Raw genomic sequence first — 15156 nt, forward strand, 5'->3', positions numbered from 1 at the left:
GGAAACTTTGTAAAGAAATGAAGCAATCCGCATAGCAATCTGTTGTATACGCATTCTGGCTGTCACTTGGAGCAGTGGCCACACAGAGATAGCTCTATTTGGCTTGGGGGAAATACCGGTCCCAAACATTGTTTCAATAAAACAAAGGACAAACGCATGTGATCTTTGCCATTATTTAATCTTCTGAAGTTTTCTAAATGATTAAGTGTCACCCAGATATGATTAAGGGAGGCAAGATCAAAGGAATGCATTTCTTTAACTTGATTTATAATTTAGCATCGACGTGGATTGCAACAAATGGATCTTCAGCATAGTTGCTAATCTGAAAATAAGCAGTGCTGTCATTGTTTACGTGGATTTTAATCCCAGTGCATCCATCACCTTCCTTTTGTCCAGAAATTACATCACAGTAGGTTCCCGCAGGAAGGCCAGTTTGCAAAGTTTCAGACAAGTTCCTAATAAAAGGAGATGTAAAAGGAATAAAAATATAGTTATCTTTCATCAGTAAACTTTACCTGCTAAACTAATTTGGTAGGTCTAGGGTTCCCATTCTGTTATGCAGTACCCAACATGAGTCAGGGTTGCCAGCCCCCTGATGGGGGCAGGGAATTCCCTGTCCCCAGCTCCTGCTTCCCACAGCTGGGAAAATGGCTTTTGGGGCAGTGGTTAACTTCCAGGGAAACCCAGAAGTAGCATCACACCTCTATAGGAATCACCAGAAATGTTATGGTAAAACTATAGAATTTCCACTGATTCCTAGAGAAGACCGATGTCACTTTCAGGGGAAACCCAGAAGTGTTGTCAATCCTCTCTAAGGATCACCAAAAACTCTATGGATTTACCGTAGATTTCCCAGTGATTCCTAGAGAGCCGTGACATTGCTACATCACTTCTGGGTTTTCCAGGAAGAGATGTCTCGCCATTGCTGATGGCCACCTCCCCCATGCACAAACACAGTCTCCTGCTGGTTGTCAAGCTGTTCCATACTATTCTGGATATGGAACCAATTGCACTCACAGTACCCACTGCTGCCTTTCTGTGAAAGGTTCTATGATACGGAACAAGGTTGTTTTAACCATTATTCTGAGTATTATATTGCTTCATGTCCCTTGCTAGAAGATTGCCTACTTACCAGTCATCATTATTAAAGACAATGAATCCTTTATTGCCACGCCCAAAGGCCACTTGATTGTTGCCGTTGTCCCACCAATTGGTAAACGGTTGTCCATGCACAACATTGCGAAAAATCACCATGTTCCTTTGGGGGCAAATTGGATATATGTTTTTTTAAACTACTGTAGTATAAAGAATGAAACCATATACTAACCCAAATCCAACACAAAGTTTAAAATGATTAACAGTGCATTCCTAAGCAGAGCTTGACCCTTTTAAGCCCATTAGTGTTAGAAGGATATAACTCTGTTTAGGATTGCACTGTAAGTGTACTCATGTATATAACGTAGCAGTCATGAAGAATCTGAGGAGTTACCAACCGTATTTGGCGCCACCGATGTTCACAGACCCAGTCACTACCACAGGTTGTGTCTGGATTAATTGTAACAGTTTTAATTGACCAGTCAGCATTGCTTGGAGGTCCAACCCAATCATTAACATCCTGTAAAATGCAAATATTATAACAGAGTTGGGGAAATTATAAGATTATAAACAAGGTACAGTTGTTGGGTCAAAAAAAGCCAGTGTTTAATCATGCAGAAACACTTTTTGTGTTTGTTTTAATGTTCAGAAACTGAATGCTCCCCTTCCAGGCTGAAATGGTACAACCCACTTGACTAGCTCAGTATTCTGCTGCCTTGTACTACAGTATATAAAGAACAAACCCACAATTTGGGTAATTTCTAAAGTGAAGCTGAAGGAATGTCATCACATTGGAGTGCCAAAACTAAAAAAGAATGCTAGTTATGAACTGCAGCAGCACTTGTATAATTTATTCAATGGAAGCAGAGTAAATGATTAGGTCCGTGGCCTTACACACAAAGGCATCACTTAGAGAAAACCAGGGGAGCTCTCCCTTCCACATCATTTCAGACCAAGCTAATGGAACATAACAACTTAGAGAAATAGCTTTCAAAATTGTAAGAATCATTATACATTTTTTATTATTCACATATTTATTCTTCCTGTACATATATCTCTAGTTATTATGAAATAATCACAACAAATGTTGTTCAAATCCAGTGTTCAATACATTCAAGAGGCACCCCGTGGCACAGAGTGGTAAGCTGCCATAAGGCACTCCAAGCTCTGCTCACAACCTGAGTTCAATCCTGATGGCAGTCAGTTTCAGGTAGCAAGCTCAAGGTTAACTCAGCCTTCCAACCTTCTGAGGTCAGTAAAATAAGTACCTAGCTTGCTGGAGGTAAAGTGTAGATGACTGGGGAAGGCAATAGCAAACCACCCTGTAAACATAGTCGGCCTAGTAAATGTTGTGATGTGACATCACCTGATGGGTCAGAAATGACCCAGTGCTTGCACAGGGGACTACCTTTACCTTTACGTTCAAGAACAGGCTTCTGAACCTTGCTGTGAAGTTTGCCCTCCCACAACACTCTCACTGTTCCCTCTTAGGGAAACCTGGACACCCTGCATAAATAATATGAATTTCCTTCAGCTTGTGAAGAGGGGGGCATAAAACGTTTATATCTATTACTTTAAAAAAGAGTCCCACCCTTCTGGTTGGGAGCACAGAATACCGTTCATAATTCTTTCCTGCTCCATTTTATCCATACAAAGGGCTAGATCCATCCATGGGGTTGCCAACCTCCAGGTAGTGGCAGGAGATCTCCTGCTATTACAACTGATCTCCAGCTGATAGAGATCAGTTCACCTGGAGAAGATGGCTGCTCTGCCAATTGGATTCTATGCCCTTGAAGTCTGTCCCTGCTCCAAACCCCGCCCTCCTCAGGCTCCACCCCAAAAACCTCCCGCCAGTGGTGATGAGGGACCTGGCAACCCTATCCATCCAGCTTTTTCACTCACTCAAATCCCATGTTTCTCAATATTTTTGTATGTGTTTCTAAGCGTTTTTAATATTATATTCTTTAATCTTTCTATTTTTGCTGTAGTTGTATATGTCTTTCCCCCCCTTGTGCCCTAATTGTAATGGCCTTTGGCTTTGTACCATAAACGCTATGCTACGGCTAGGGTCATTTTTTTATAGGTGGTCAAGGGGACCCCTCCAGCAAAAAAAACAAAACAAAAAAAAGCTGGTTGGACCAAACCCAATAACCCTGAGGCTGCTTATGCTGAATGGAAAATTAAGGTCACCATAACTTGAATGGGGATTTGAATCTGAGCCTTCCAAGTTCCAGTCTGATACTCTAATCACCACACCACCCTGGCTTAAAAACAAATTAATAATAAAATAAGCATAACCAATTGACCCAAATGATGCGCTATTAAAAACTGACCTTTCCATTCTCAAAATACCTTGGCCAACGGAAACTGGACATTACACGGGTAAACCCATAAGGGTGAGCAAGCATGAAGCCAACTCCCATTTTATACAGCCTGGAAAAGAGCGAGAGAAGGTATGAGGAATCAAGAGTTATATGTCTCTCAGTGAGAGGAAAGAAAAGAGAAAAAAGTTAACCAGTCTTCAAAGAGCTCCTCACCTAGCATCCCAGAACGTCAAAATGGAGGCTCCACCTGCACCATGACCCCTCTGATTGTCATGGTTATCCACAAACACAAGAGCTCTGTCAGATGGCATAAAACCCCAGCCTTCTCCCCAGTTCCTAAACAAAATTAATAAGACAGTAAAATTAACTGGTTGGTATTTCGAATTGTGCAGTAGTCTAAGATTTGGGATTTTTTTTGGGGGGGGGGGAATATAAAACCAAAACCAAATTACTTTAAATACGCCATCTTTTCTCCATCCCACTTGCGGATTACTTTTCCAAGTTTAGCCCCATATTTGAATTCAGTTACCCGGCCATTTCCAAAGTAGTCACTGCTTTTAATTCCTTCTCCACCCAGGTCAATCACCTGGTAAAAATCAGAAAAGGGATGATCAAGCGCTAGAATCAAAAAAGAAGTACAGCTTTTAAAGTACAGCTTTAAAATTAGTTGTAGATGGGAAAAATCTTAATGTGGAAAAGCAAAGAAAGGTTCCCAAGATCATCTGTTTTGAGGTAGGGAGAAAAATCATTCATGCATGAACTCTGCTCCTATATCTACATTACGTATTCAGTATAATGTAGGCTGATTCACATTGCGCATGTACATTACGTGATGAATTGTAAGTGTGTGAACAGTCTCCTAAATCAAACACAAAAGGCAGAGCTTTCATATTCCCTCACATAACACCTTTCAATCTATTGCACCTTGGGAACATTCACTCGTCTACTTTCAAGTGCACTCTTAAAAGTATCGTAGATGTCCACCTAATATTTAGTGTGTGTGTAATGGCTCTGTGGTGTTTGCATCAATCCTATCAATCATCTTGAATAGGGATGGATCCCAACAAAATTCTCCAGGAGGCATAACAGCAGAATGGAACTTTCCTGCTTTTCTCACTTCCTGTGACAGCACACTGATCTCCCTGAAATGCTGATTTTGGGGAATGGGGGACCCTCAGTAACAGCATGAGGGGTGAATTGGGGGTCCGCAGCAGGGTGAGGGAATCAGAACAAACTGATAAGGATCCAGTCCCTTATCATACAAAGCATTGCATGGATGCCATCCAGCTTTTTCACGCACTCAAACCCCATGTTTCTCAATATTTTTGTATGTTTACATGTTTTTTTATGTGTTTCTAAGCGTTTTTAATATTATAATCTTCCATCCATCCATCAAATTTTTATTCTGCTTTTAAGCAAAGATTCAAAGTGATGACCAAAATACTGAAAGTTATTAACATTTCTACCACATTGAATTTAGGGATGCTTGAACACCTGCTGGTTTGGCTCACATTTTGTTCACCAGTGGCTTTGTAAGACAGAAGGAAATGAAACCAAAGTACCACCACTACTGCAGAGATGCAGAGCTGTTCAGCTGCTGTTCAAGGCTGACTGCAGAAAACTGAATAAATCAGAGGATCACAGCCATTGACCACAAAATTCACTAACAGAAACATCTTAACAGAAACATCTTAAACATACAAATCAAAATTTCAGAATAAAACTGTGAAAAAATAGGGATGCAAGACAGCCAAGAGACAACAGAATCAGTAGCTCAATCTCATCCACAAAAGAGGATCACACTAGAGAAATATATTTTCATCAGTTTACATTAGCAGGGATAGCACCAAGCAAATCATTCTAGGGAGGGAGTTCCAAAGACCTGGACTGGCTGCTGAAAAAGCCCTACTTCCAGGGGAGTACAATTTTGCCTTCACAAAAGATAGTACATTGAAAGCAATAGAGGAGCATCTACTCAGCTGCAGATCTGGGTGTACTTATGTGTGCAATGGAGAGCATGGATTAAGCATGTCTATTAAAATATGCACATGCTCAGGGCCATCTCGAGGATTTGAGGTGGGGATCAGATGAGGCATTCTCACACACTGCCTCTGACCTTTTTGAATAGTTTGTCAACAGTGAAATACTTTCAACACAATGACCACGTTCATTGTGGGGGCTGGGTTCTTAACAAATGTCTGCCAACTTTTGGAGCTATCCCTGAATGTAATTAATATATATCCTCAACTTGACACTAAGAAACACAGATTACCTCTTGGTAGATGAAAGGCTTTGTCCCTTCAGCAAACCATTGAGTGTTCAGGTTGTTTAGCTTGTCTAAAAACGCCTTCATGTCCCCAGGCCACATATGCTTGGAAGCATCTATTCGAAATCCTGCTACTCCAATGTCAATTAGGTGATTCAAATACTCTGCAATTTTGGAACGCACGTAGTCCTTCTCTAGTGCAAGGTCAAGGAGACTAACCAGGCGACAGTCACGAACCTGAAAAGTTCATTGTGAAATTAGTTTCCTTCTTCCCATCCCCAAACTACAGATATGGTTCAGCAGTGGTGCACATGTTTTGCATGCACATCCTACACTTATTCTTCAGACTCTCTACTAGGCAGAGAACATCTTTGGAGCTGAAATAGACAAGTATTTCCAAAATTCCTATTAGTAGAGGTATAATTTTTTTTTTTGAAAAGAGATGCAAGCAATTGCATGTGCAAAATCAGAATGCCAGTGTTGTGTACACCTGGGCCATGGATCTTTCATAAGCTAATGCAGCACATATAGGTGTCAGTGACCTGCTTATATATGCTGCTGAGAACAGGCCACACTGCATTATTCACCATGTTAAATATTATGTTTAATGTTGCCTTGAATATTAAAGAAGAAAAGGAGTAGTCAACATAAAATTTGAAAGGTTTACCTGGTAAGGATCACTATAATTTTCAATCTCTCCACTTGGTGTTTTGCATTTAAAATCATTGAAATCCCAGCTGGAGTATGGAACAGCAGGAAAATCTCGGGTCATTGCATTAAAGTAGCTTCCACAAGTAGAAGCGCTACCAGATCCAGCTGCAGCTCCACACATGTGGTTGATGACAGCATCCACATAAATGTGTACCTGGCATGTAAAAAAGAGTTTATCATTCCACATTAATAAAGTAATATCAATGCTAGGGTTCCCAGCTCTGGGTTGGGAAATACCTGGAGATTTTGGGAGAGGAGCTGGGTACCCAAGGTTGGGTGAAAAGAAAAAATATATAAGTCTATGTATAAATACTAAAAGTATAATTTATTAGAAGCTAAATATAAAATTATTTAAAAGCATTAAAATAGCACAATGGCATTTCCTGATAACTGTAACCACATACCAAACGCATTTCGGCCTATGGGGCCTTCATCAGTGGTTAATTAAAACCCTTTGTTAAGCTTGCACACATTTACAGAAATACATTAATGAATACAAATACAAACAGTTCAAACCCAACCAGGCAAGTGTATATGTTGTAAATTCTATTCCCAATTACTCAAACATATGGTATAATAGGTTCTTGTTGTATTACTGGTTAGTATAAGTCTCTCATATACTATGTGTGCAGGTATCAACCTTGTAAAGCAGTTTTCAGGTATGGTTTTATTCCCCTCTTTTTTTTTTTCTTCCACCGATTTTGGGAGAGGAGCCTGAGAAGGACAGGGTTTTGGGAGGGAGGGACTTCAGTGCGGCATTATTCCATAAAGTCCATCTTCCAAAGCGGCCATTTTCTCCAGGTGAACTGAGAAATCTCCAGCCACTACCTGGAGGCTGGTAAACTTAATGAATGCTTATCATGTGCTTGCATTGGTGTGCTCCTGTTCTTTTGTTTTGTTTTAAATAAGGACATTATAGATGCATCATGACATTGTGTTGACCAATAAATGCTATTCCTAGCCCAGTGATATCAGAGTGTGCTTGTTCTTTTGGTGCAAGTAAACCTATAATGCATTAACTGGCTTAAGTCCGCCAATCCTCCTTTCTACATAGGATTCTTGGAATCCCAAACTGTGTACCATATGATGCAATCTGTCTAGAAGCCAATCAAAGACTGCTAGAAACCAGAGCATGGCTGCTAACAATCAAGTTCTGGCTGCATTTACTTTTTAGCTCTGATTCCACCAGTCTTTCCCATTTAATGCTCAATGAATATCAGCCTTCTAAATGGTTAAGCCATATTGAGCAAAAACATTAAAGCTTTGGGAATCTCCTTAGACTCGCTTGCATTTATATGAGCGGCATATAAAATCATAAAATGTCGAATCCTAGACATAGAATTTCAAGAACTTCATTGTGCAGCCAGGAAAACCTGCTCCCCACTATATTTTGGGACTTCACTACCTTTGGACCCCCCAGCATTCTATTTCTACCACCTGATCAACCCACAGCAACATAGAGCCTTTATGCTTGCAAGGTTTAATGTTTTAGCCTCATCTGTGCTATTTGGGAGGTTTCAGAAAACCCCATATATAAATAGACTCTGCCCCTGCAGACTGAGATGTGTAGAATCACTACAACATGTTTTTCTGTATTGCCCTTTCTATGTTGACATTCGGGCTAAACTTCTTAATTAGTTCTTAGCCACATGGAATAGAGCCTCGGACAAGCACGAGGTACAGGTTTTCCTTTCAGGACAAAATCCTACCACAATAGACAGAGTAGAAAAATTTCTGGAACTGGCAATGAGGCTCCAAGAATTTAAATCCTGATTTCGCTTAGCCCTAGCTTTCTGCGCTCTCTTGTTTTTGTACCTCACTGCGAATATATGCCAATAAAGGTGTTGTTGTTGTTGTAACTAGCTTAAGTCCAGTATACTTTAAAGACATCTTCTCCCTTATATACCTCAAAGGCCCACTGAAGAGACCCTCTTAAGGATACCATCTTTGCATCAGGGGTTTTATCAGCAAGGCCATGAAGAGGATTATTCTTTGGAGGCTGATCCCCACAGATGAAACTGCCTCCTTACTGCAAGCTCACCAAAGTCCAAACCAGGGGAACTCTGAGAAGCACTGTCAGACTTAGCCATTTCAGCCAGTCTTTGTGTCTCAAGGTTAAGTTTAATGATTGGTTTTGCCCTGGCCTGGATAGCCCAGGCTATCAGATCTTAGAAGCTAAGCAGGGTCAGCCCTGGTCAATATTTGGATGGGAGACCATCAAGGAATGCCTGGGTCACTAAGCAGAGGCAGGCAATGGCAAACAACCTCTGAATGTCTCTTGCCTTGAAAACCCTATGAGGTCATTGTAAGTCGGTTGCAACTTGACAGCAAAAAACCAACGAACATGACTTAAATGAAATATTTATTTTGCTTTGCTGATTTTTGCTTTGTTAGCCTCCCCATGTCTGTGGGATAAGGCAAACTACATATCCAAATAAAATAAACAAACCACTCTGTAATAGCGGCATAGGAAGAAATTCAACAATTTATGGAACTGCCTTCCTGGACTCTGGGCCGATCCTAATTTTTTTCCTGCTACACCTCCAAGGGACTCTTCTGTCTACCCCTTCTCTTTCTCAAACTTGCCAAAGTAAGAGGTTGCCAGGAAGGCTTTAGGAATTGTTCATAGAGGAGCCTCAGAATTTAGGCCCTAAATGCTGCTAGATGCATAGCAGCATCCAGGATTGTAGGAACCCTAAGAAATGTAATTACCAAAATTCTTGATATCTCTGAACATTGGGAAATATGCAAACTACATTTCCCATGCTTTTCAGTGGTACTGGATTCTTCCATGCACATTTATAACAGTTTATGGAGCGAAATCATGATGCCTTACCAGTAACAACAAACTCTGGAATTAGAGTTGCCAGCTCGAGGCTGGGAAATACTTGAAGATTTTGAGGGTACAGTCTGAGGAGTGTGGGGTTTGGGGAGGAGAGGGACTTCAGTATTGCCATACAGCCCACCTTCTAAAGTGTCATTTTTTTCAGGTGAACTGATCTCTCTCATCTGGAGATCATTTTTAATTCCAGGAGATCTCCAGCTACCTCCTGGAGAACATGGCATTTTAGAAGGTGGGCTGGAGTCTTCCCCCTTGCTTTGGTTAAGTTGAAGAGGAGGCAGCACCAGAGTAGGATCTCAGTGAAGTGGAGGCTCTAAACACTGTTTCATTCCCAATAACGCTGTGCATAACAGGGCACTACTGATCTGGAATGTGGTTGATTTTAAATCATAAAATTTTAGGGTATTCCCCTGGATGTCCTCAAAATTAGTCCAGTTTAAATGGCTCCATTCTGAATCTGAGAAGAGGGATCAATTTACCAGTATTTTGTTTGGATGAGTACCAGCTGAACTGTGCAGATCTCCTAGAATTGATTCTCTAATTGAAAATCATATATCACTGGAGTTAAACTACAGCCACTTTGATCAGAAAGTCTGTCACTGATCTCAACAGATAACTTACTCCCACTGCGTTGCATCTGTTCACCATGTCTCGAAATTCACTCTCATTTCCAGATCGTGAACATAGTTTGTAGCTGATGGGCTGGTATCTTTCCCACCATGGCCTCATTGGACTCGTAACTATGAGGTTTTCATTTGGAGGAGAGATCTGTGAAATGAGTAATATAACCGGATAGGTCAGCATTGAATACCACTGAATATAAGTGCTGATGTTGCTTATTTATTTGTGCTCATAGAAAACTACATTCTCATGGCACTCCAAACAATACAAAATGTATCTAAATCCAGTTGCTGCCCAAGGGTGGATGCTGCACCTATGTTCTGGGATGAGGAAGCAATCACTATTTTCTGCAGGGTGGTGAAGTGAACTTAGAACATTAGAATATCCATTGCTCCCACTTATTTGTACCATAGCAGGCCCTCCGTTTCTCAGGTCGTCTGCTCAGGACATGATGTAATAGGTAGTCCAGCTCTACTGGGTCTCTACTTCCTTACATCTTGGAGAAAGGCATATGCAGGCATTTGAACTCATATTAAAATGTATATATGGCCAGATAGAAAGCCATTGAATGCAAAGAGCAGACAGTGCTTCTTTGGATGTGCCATGGGCTGAAACTGTGCAGGAAGACAACTCTGAATAATTCAGAACAATACAAGATTAATCTGAAAACCAGTTCCTGCATACATTTCACCAGCAACAGTAAGTCCGTTGGCTCAGTAAACAAGGCATTCATTTCTGTTGAAGTTCCAGATCATTGCATCCGCATAAGCCCCCAGAGGAATTATGCAACTGCCTCTCATAACATTCCTTTCTAGGTGCTTGATCCAACAGGTCCTGCATGATAAATTGTTGCACTAAACATGCTTCTGCCTGATCGGCATTAAACCATATATAAAAAATAAAAATCAGTATACTTTTATTTCACTCCAGCAAGGCAGAGGAAAGACATTTGCTGAATATAGGCAACAATTTGCCAAGTAGTAACTTACCATGGTGACTCATGTACCTACTTGATAAGCTGTTCATCTTTATTGTCCTGTCAAAAGGTGAGGGATTGTTTAACGGATGTCTCCACCTGATTAGAAAACTGCTAAAATTCTCCTTACTAGGGTTGTGCAAAAAAAAAAACAACCCAGTAAATCTGGACCCGATTTTTCCGGTAAACCTGGAATAAGCTGAATACCCATACCGGTAAATATGGGTATTCGGCTTAATTTCAGGAGGCATAACGCACTCAGTATATACAATGTTTATAAAAATGTGTTATCCATGTTAGATTGCACCTCAAACCTCCCGTATTGGCCCGGAAATGCATTGGAAGCATCAAATTTCCGCGTTTTCCCAAAACACCTATTCCACAAAGGTATTTCCTTATGTCGTTTTAAAGACGGCAATTCAAAGGGTGCGTTCAGTCGTAGATGCTATTGTTTTCTCCGCCCCTTTGTTACCGACACCCAATGCGAAGCCTTTCTTCTCCCATCCCACCTTCCCCCTCTCCTCTCGTCTGCGTCCACCAATCATTTACTTTGCAGCAGGACTCTTTTCATTTGCAGCAACAGGGAGCACAGCCACCAGCCCCGGTCGCCCCAGCAGAAGCTAGGCTCCAAGCACCGCTGCCCGCCTTCTCTCTGGCTTCTTTCACCAGCCCCAAACTCCCATGGCTGCGGGAGGATCCCGAGCCGCCCTTGCTGGGGCTGGAGCCTTTCAGATGTCCCTGGACTGCTGCTCCATTTATCAGAGCTTTGGGGAGACTCTTGCTTTGCCACAACTGCTGGGGGGTAAGATTATGTGGAGGGGAGAGGAGGCAAAGTCTGAGCCCTCTCACACTTTGAGCATCCTGCATCAGTTAATTGCCCCCCCCATTAAAAAAGTGCGGCTGTTTCTGAGCCCCCCCCCAAGAAACACACACACACAATTTCAGGGGGGGGGGTTTGCATGAAGCCTGCTTGTGCAGTGGTTGAGGGTTGTGCACGAAGGTTTGTGTGCACGTGAGAACTAGAGGCTTCGGGGGGAAATGTGAGCCCATCATCCTATCGTCCCGTTGCACCGACGATCCCGCGCAGGCACACCAAAATGCCAAGGGGGGAGGTGTCACGATTAAGTGTTGCTCCCTCCACGCTCCCCTCTCTCTTGTGTGCGTGCTATTTTATTGGAGGTGTTCTCTGAAAGCAGACGTTTCAGAGACGTTAGAATGGGCAGGAGTGCGGGGGGGAAATTGGAACTCGCATCCAGGACAAACACTTTTAAGGTGTTTTCCACACGTCTCCTGGACTGGGTGCGATAAGCCTCCAGGTTTACCGAAAAAAATTGGGCCCATTATATCCTATGGGGATTTTTTTCGAAGCTCCTGGGGGGCATTTTTGGAGGTAGAGTCACCGAATTTGCAGCGTGGCTGCAAGGGACTCTCCTTAGACGGACACCGAAGTGTGGTGAACTTTGTGACAGGGGGGTCCAACTTTATGGGTCTGCAAAAGGGTCGCCCCCATCCTCCAGGCATTTGCGAGTCAAGCTGTCCATCAGTTTTCAGGTTCAGAAGTTCAGTGTTGCCAAGGAGTGGTGGAAAGAGCCAATTGGCAGGTTGGCGCCTCAAAGTCTGGGGCTCCCTTCATATCTGGGGCGCATAGCATGATGTCCATGCAAATTAGCTTCCAAACTGAGGAAAAAGGCTTAAATGCAACAAAAATAAGGCACAGAAAACATTTCTTTTGGTGGCAAATTACATCCTGTGAACAGTCCTTTATTACAGTAATCAAAAAACTGCAGAGCTGGCAAGGTTTTGTTTTGTTTTGCTTTAAAAAAAATAAATAACTGGTGCATGACTGCCAGTTCAGACTGGGACTGCAACATAAAGTGTGAGTGGGATCAAGCCTCCTCCCTCATCCACACACAGTTTTCCTGACCCCAAGCAACTACATTGGGCTGCTATATGTCCCTCTGGCCACCATTAGGGTTGCCAGCCCTGTTCCAAGTTGCTGCAGGGGTATTTGGGGGGCGGAGACATCAAAATGAGGTCACGTGATGCTGCAGTGTTGTTTCTGGCTAGGAACCCAGAAGTGATGGTGACATTCTAGAATCCCCCCCCCACAAATTCCCAGAGGGTCGCCACATTGTGTTGATGTCACTTCTGGGTTCCAGCAGGAAGTGTGTTGTGGCATTGTGCAATGCTGTTCCCCACCCCATTTCCCCCCATAGCTCCACTGAGTGCTGGTGGGGGGTGGGGAGTGTTGGAAGTGCCCACTATAAGCAGACAAACGGCAACTATGGTAATCATACAGAACCTGTATCAGCCCTGTAGGATCATTTGAGGGTGGGAAACTCTCCCCCACACACACAAATGCACATCGCAGTCCTGATCCAATTAGGGCCTGTTTGTTAATGCTAGATGCTCCATACACAAAACTCCCAGCATCTCATTTGATTTGGTTTCTATGTAGCCCTGAATTTAGAAGGTCTCACAGTAGTTTTCTTTACTCACAACCACCAATAACATTAATAGAATAGCTCAAGTCTGGTCAATGGACTCATGAAACGCACAACAAAATGTTTCTATTTTTAATCTAATATCTCATGAGCCTGACACTTCCAATATGGTTGTAAATCTTTACAAAGTGGATATATTATAAAACAGCTTTATGATTATCAGTTTCCAAGTCAGCACACATTTTGTTTCCCCAATCAAGCCACTTTTTGGCAGCTATTCAGATGCTTCATAATAACAGGAATGACTTGATTTCTCTTCTTCTGTTTCTTTATTGTTCCAGAATTTCACCCTGCTGTGCATTCAACTCTCTCAATTCTGGTGTAACTAGGGGAATAGCTAAAACAAATTATGGAACAGGATCATGTGCAACTTGTCTTTCAGTACTCTCAAATAATTTTCATCAATGTCCACAAAAATTCAGCCTTGATGTAATTGTATTTACATTTCGAACATGACTATCTGTTCAGTGTTTTAGTGATCTGCACATGAACTTTAGTCAAACATCTCTCACCAAAAGTCCTGATACAAACACATCAAAACCCTTTTTGCAGTGTTTCATCAGTGTACACATTCCCATCTGTAAAACAGGGGGTGTGGGTGGAGGTGGGGAGATGCCTATGAATGCCTATGAATCAAAGAAATGGAAAGCTGTGGAAAAACTAGCATAAACATAGCCGTGTATAACATTTGGAAATGAAACAATGGAAAATTACTAATAGATCAATTTGACTTCCAAAACAAGATCACCTAATTTGGAATGCCAGCCTCCAGGGACAAATTAAAAAACATCTCTTGTTGAACTGCAAGTTGTGTGTGCAGAAGCAATTCCAGGATCATACAGACATAACCCAGATTTTGTTTGGCACTACTCTCAACATGTCAGCTTGGTGACATTAATCAGCCCAATCTTTGAAACAGGTCTGTTGTTTTTTGGACATCAAATTTATTCAAAACACTTTCATTAAACCATGAGATAGTCATTACAACTCAGTCCCTGACTAGCCCAAAAAGCTCGGATAAAAATGTACTACTTCCTGGTTCCAACTGTAATTTATGTTGAACTCTCTCTTTTCTTCGAAGTGGATAAATCGAGAGAGAGAAAACTCAATTGTATATAGAAATGTATTTATTTTAAGGCGCTTATGTCAGTATTAAAAACATAAAAAAATTACATAAAAAGAAAAATGGCAACTAATACAAATTGATAGACAAACCACAATCCAAATGCATTTTAGCCCCCTGGCCTTCGTCAGTGGTCCAATCAAATCACTTATTATGCACACATATACATAATGCAACAGGTATGACAATATTAAAACAGTATTATAAAACCCATGTATGAGTATAGGGATGTATTCCAATTTGACCCTGTGTCCAATATATTCTATAAAATTACAGAGCCCACTGCCATGGAATGCATTCTCCTTGTTCTTTCCTGGGCTGTATTAACCTTCCATACAAGGTGGGCATACCAGTATCAACAAGATAAACCTACCTGAACTCCACCATATCCATTAGGTGCTAAATAACGCTCACATTCAGCAGCAATGTCAGCCCAACGCCATTCGAAGAGGTGGACAACAGAGGTCTTTCCAGGCTTTGTATTTGGGCTGTATTGTGCCCAACAAAGCTCAACAGATACTAGGAGAAGAAAAATCCTCATGGTGTCTCGAGCCATGACCATCTGAGCTGTTCTCATTATTTATATTTCTGTAACAGAGCAAAGTGCATATCAGTCATGGGACATTTAACACAATTGGCTGTATTTAGGTAACTTAATTTAATCAAAGGTCATCCACTTGGTGCCGTTAAGCAA

At 41.7% G+C, this 15156-nt stretch overlaps 1 protein-coding gene across 1 annotated transcript; it reads right to left on the reverse strand.

Moving 5' to 3' along the window:
• Positions 1-217: 217 nt before the first annotated feature.
• LOC130493950 (pancreatic alpha-amylase-like) lies at positions 218-15041 on the reverse strand. The gene is made up of 10 exons (XM_056867577.1): positions 14836-15041; positions 9860-10006; positions 6353-6550; positions 5692-5922; positions 3872-4005; positions 3633-3755; positions 3429-3528; positions 1494-1615; positions 1133-1258; positions 218-455 (listed from the first exon to the last, which is right to left on the reverse strand). Exons 1-10 carry the CDS (start codon positions 15037-15039, stop codon positions 266-268), a joined length of 1575 nt encoding a protein of 524 aa, XP_056723555.1. The 5' UTR covers positions 15040-15041; the 3' UTR covers positions 218-265.
• Positions 15042-15156: the final 115 nt, after the last annotated feature.

Source organism: Euleptes europaea, chromosome 2, assembly GCF_029931775.1.
Source record: "Euleptes europaea isolate rEulEur1 chromosome 2, rEulEur1.hap1, whole genome shotgun sequence".
Taxonomy (NCBI): domain Eukaryota; kingdom Metazoa; phylum Chordata; class Lepidosauria; order Squamata; family Sphaerodactylidae; genus Euleptes; species Euleptes europaea.

Excerpts from the sequence above, each read along its gene's own strand:
- LOC130493950 (XM_056867577.1), bottom strand. The coding sequence starts at position 15,039 with ATGAGAACAGCTCAGATGGTCATGGCTCGAGACACCATGAGGATTTTT. Across the intron at positions 6,551-9,859 it reads ACAGATGCAACGCAGTGGGA|GTACACATTTATGTGGATGC; the intron begins GTAAGTTATCTG and ends TTTACATGCCAG. Across the intron at positions 456-1,132 it reads GTCTTTAATAATGATGACTG|GAACTTGTCTGAAACTTTGC; the intron begins GTAAGTAGGCAA and ends TCCTTTTATTAG.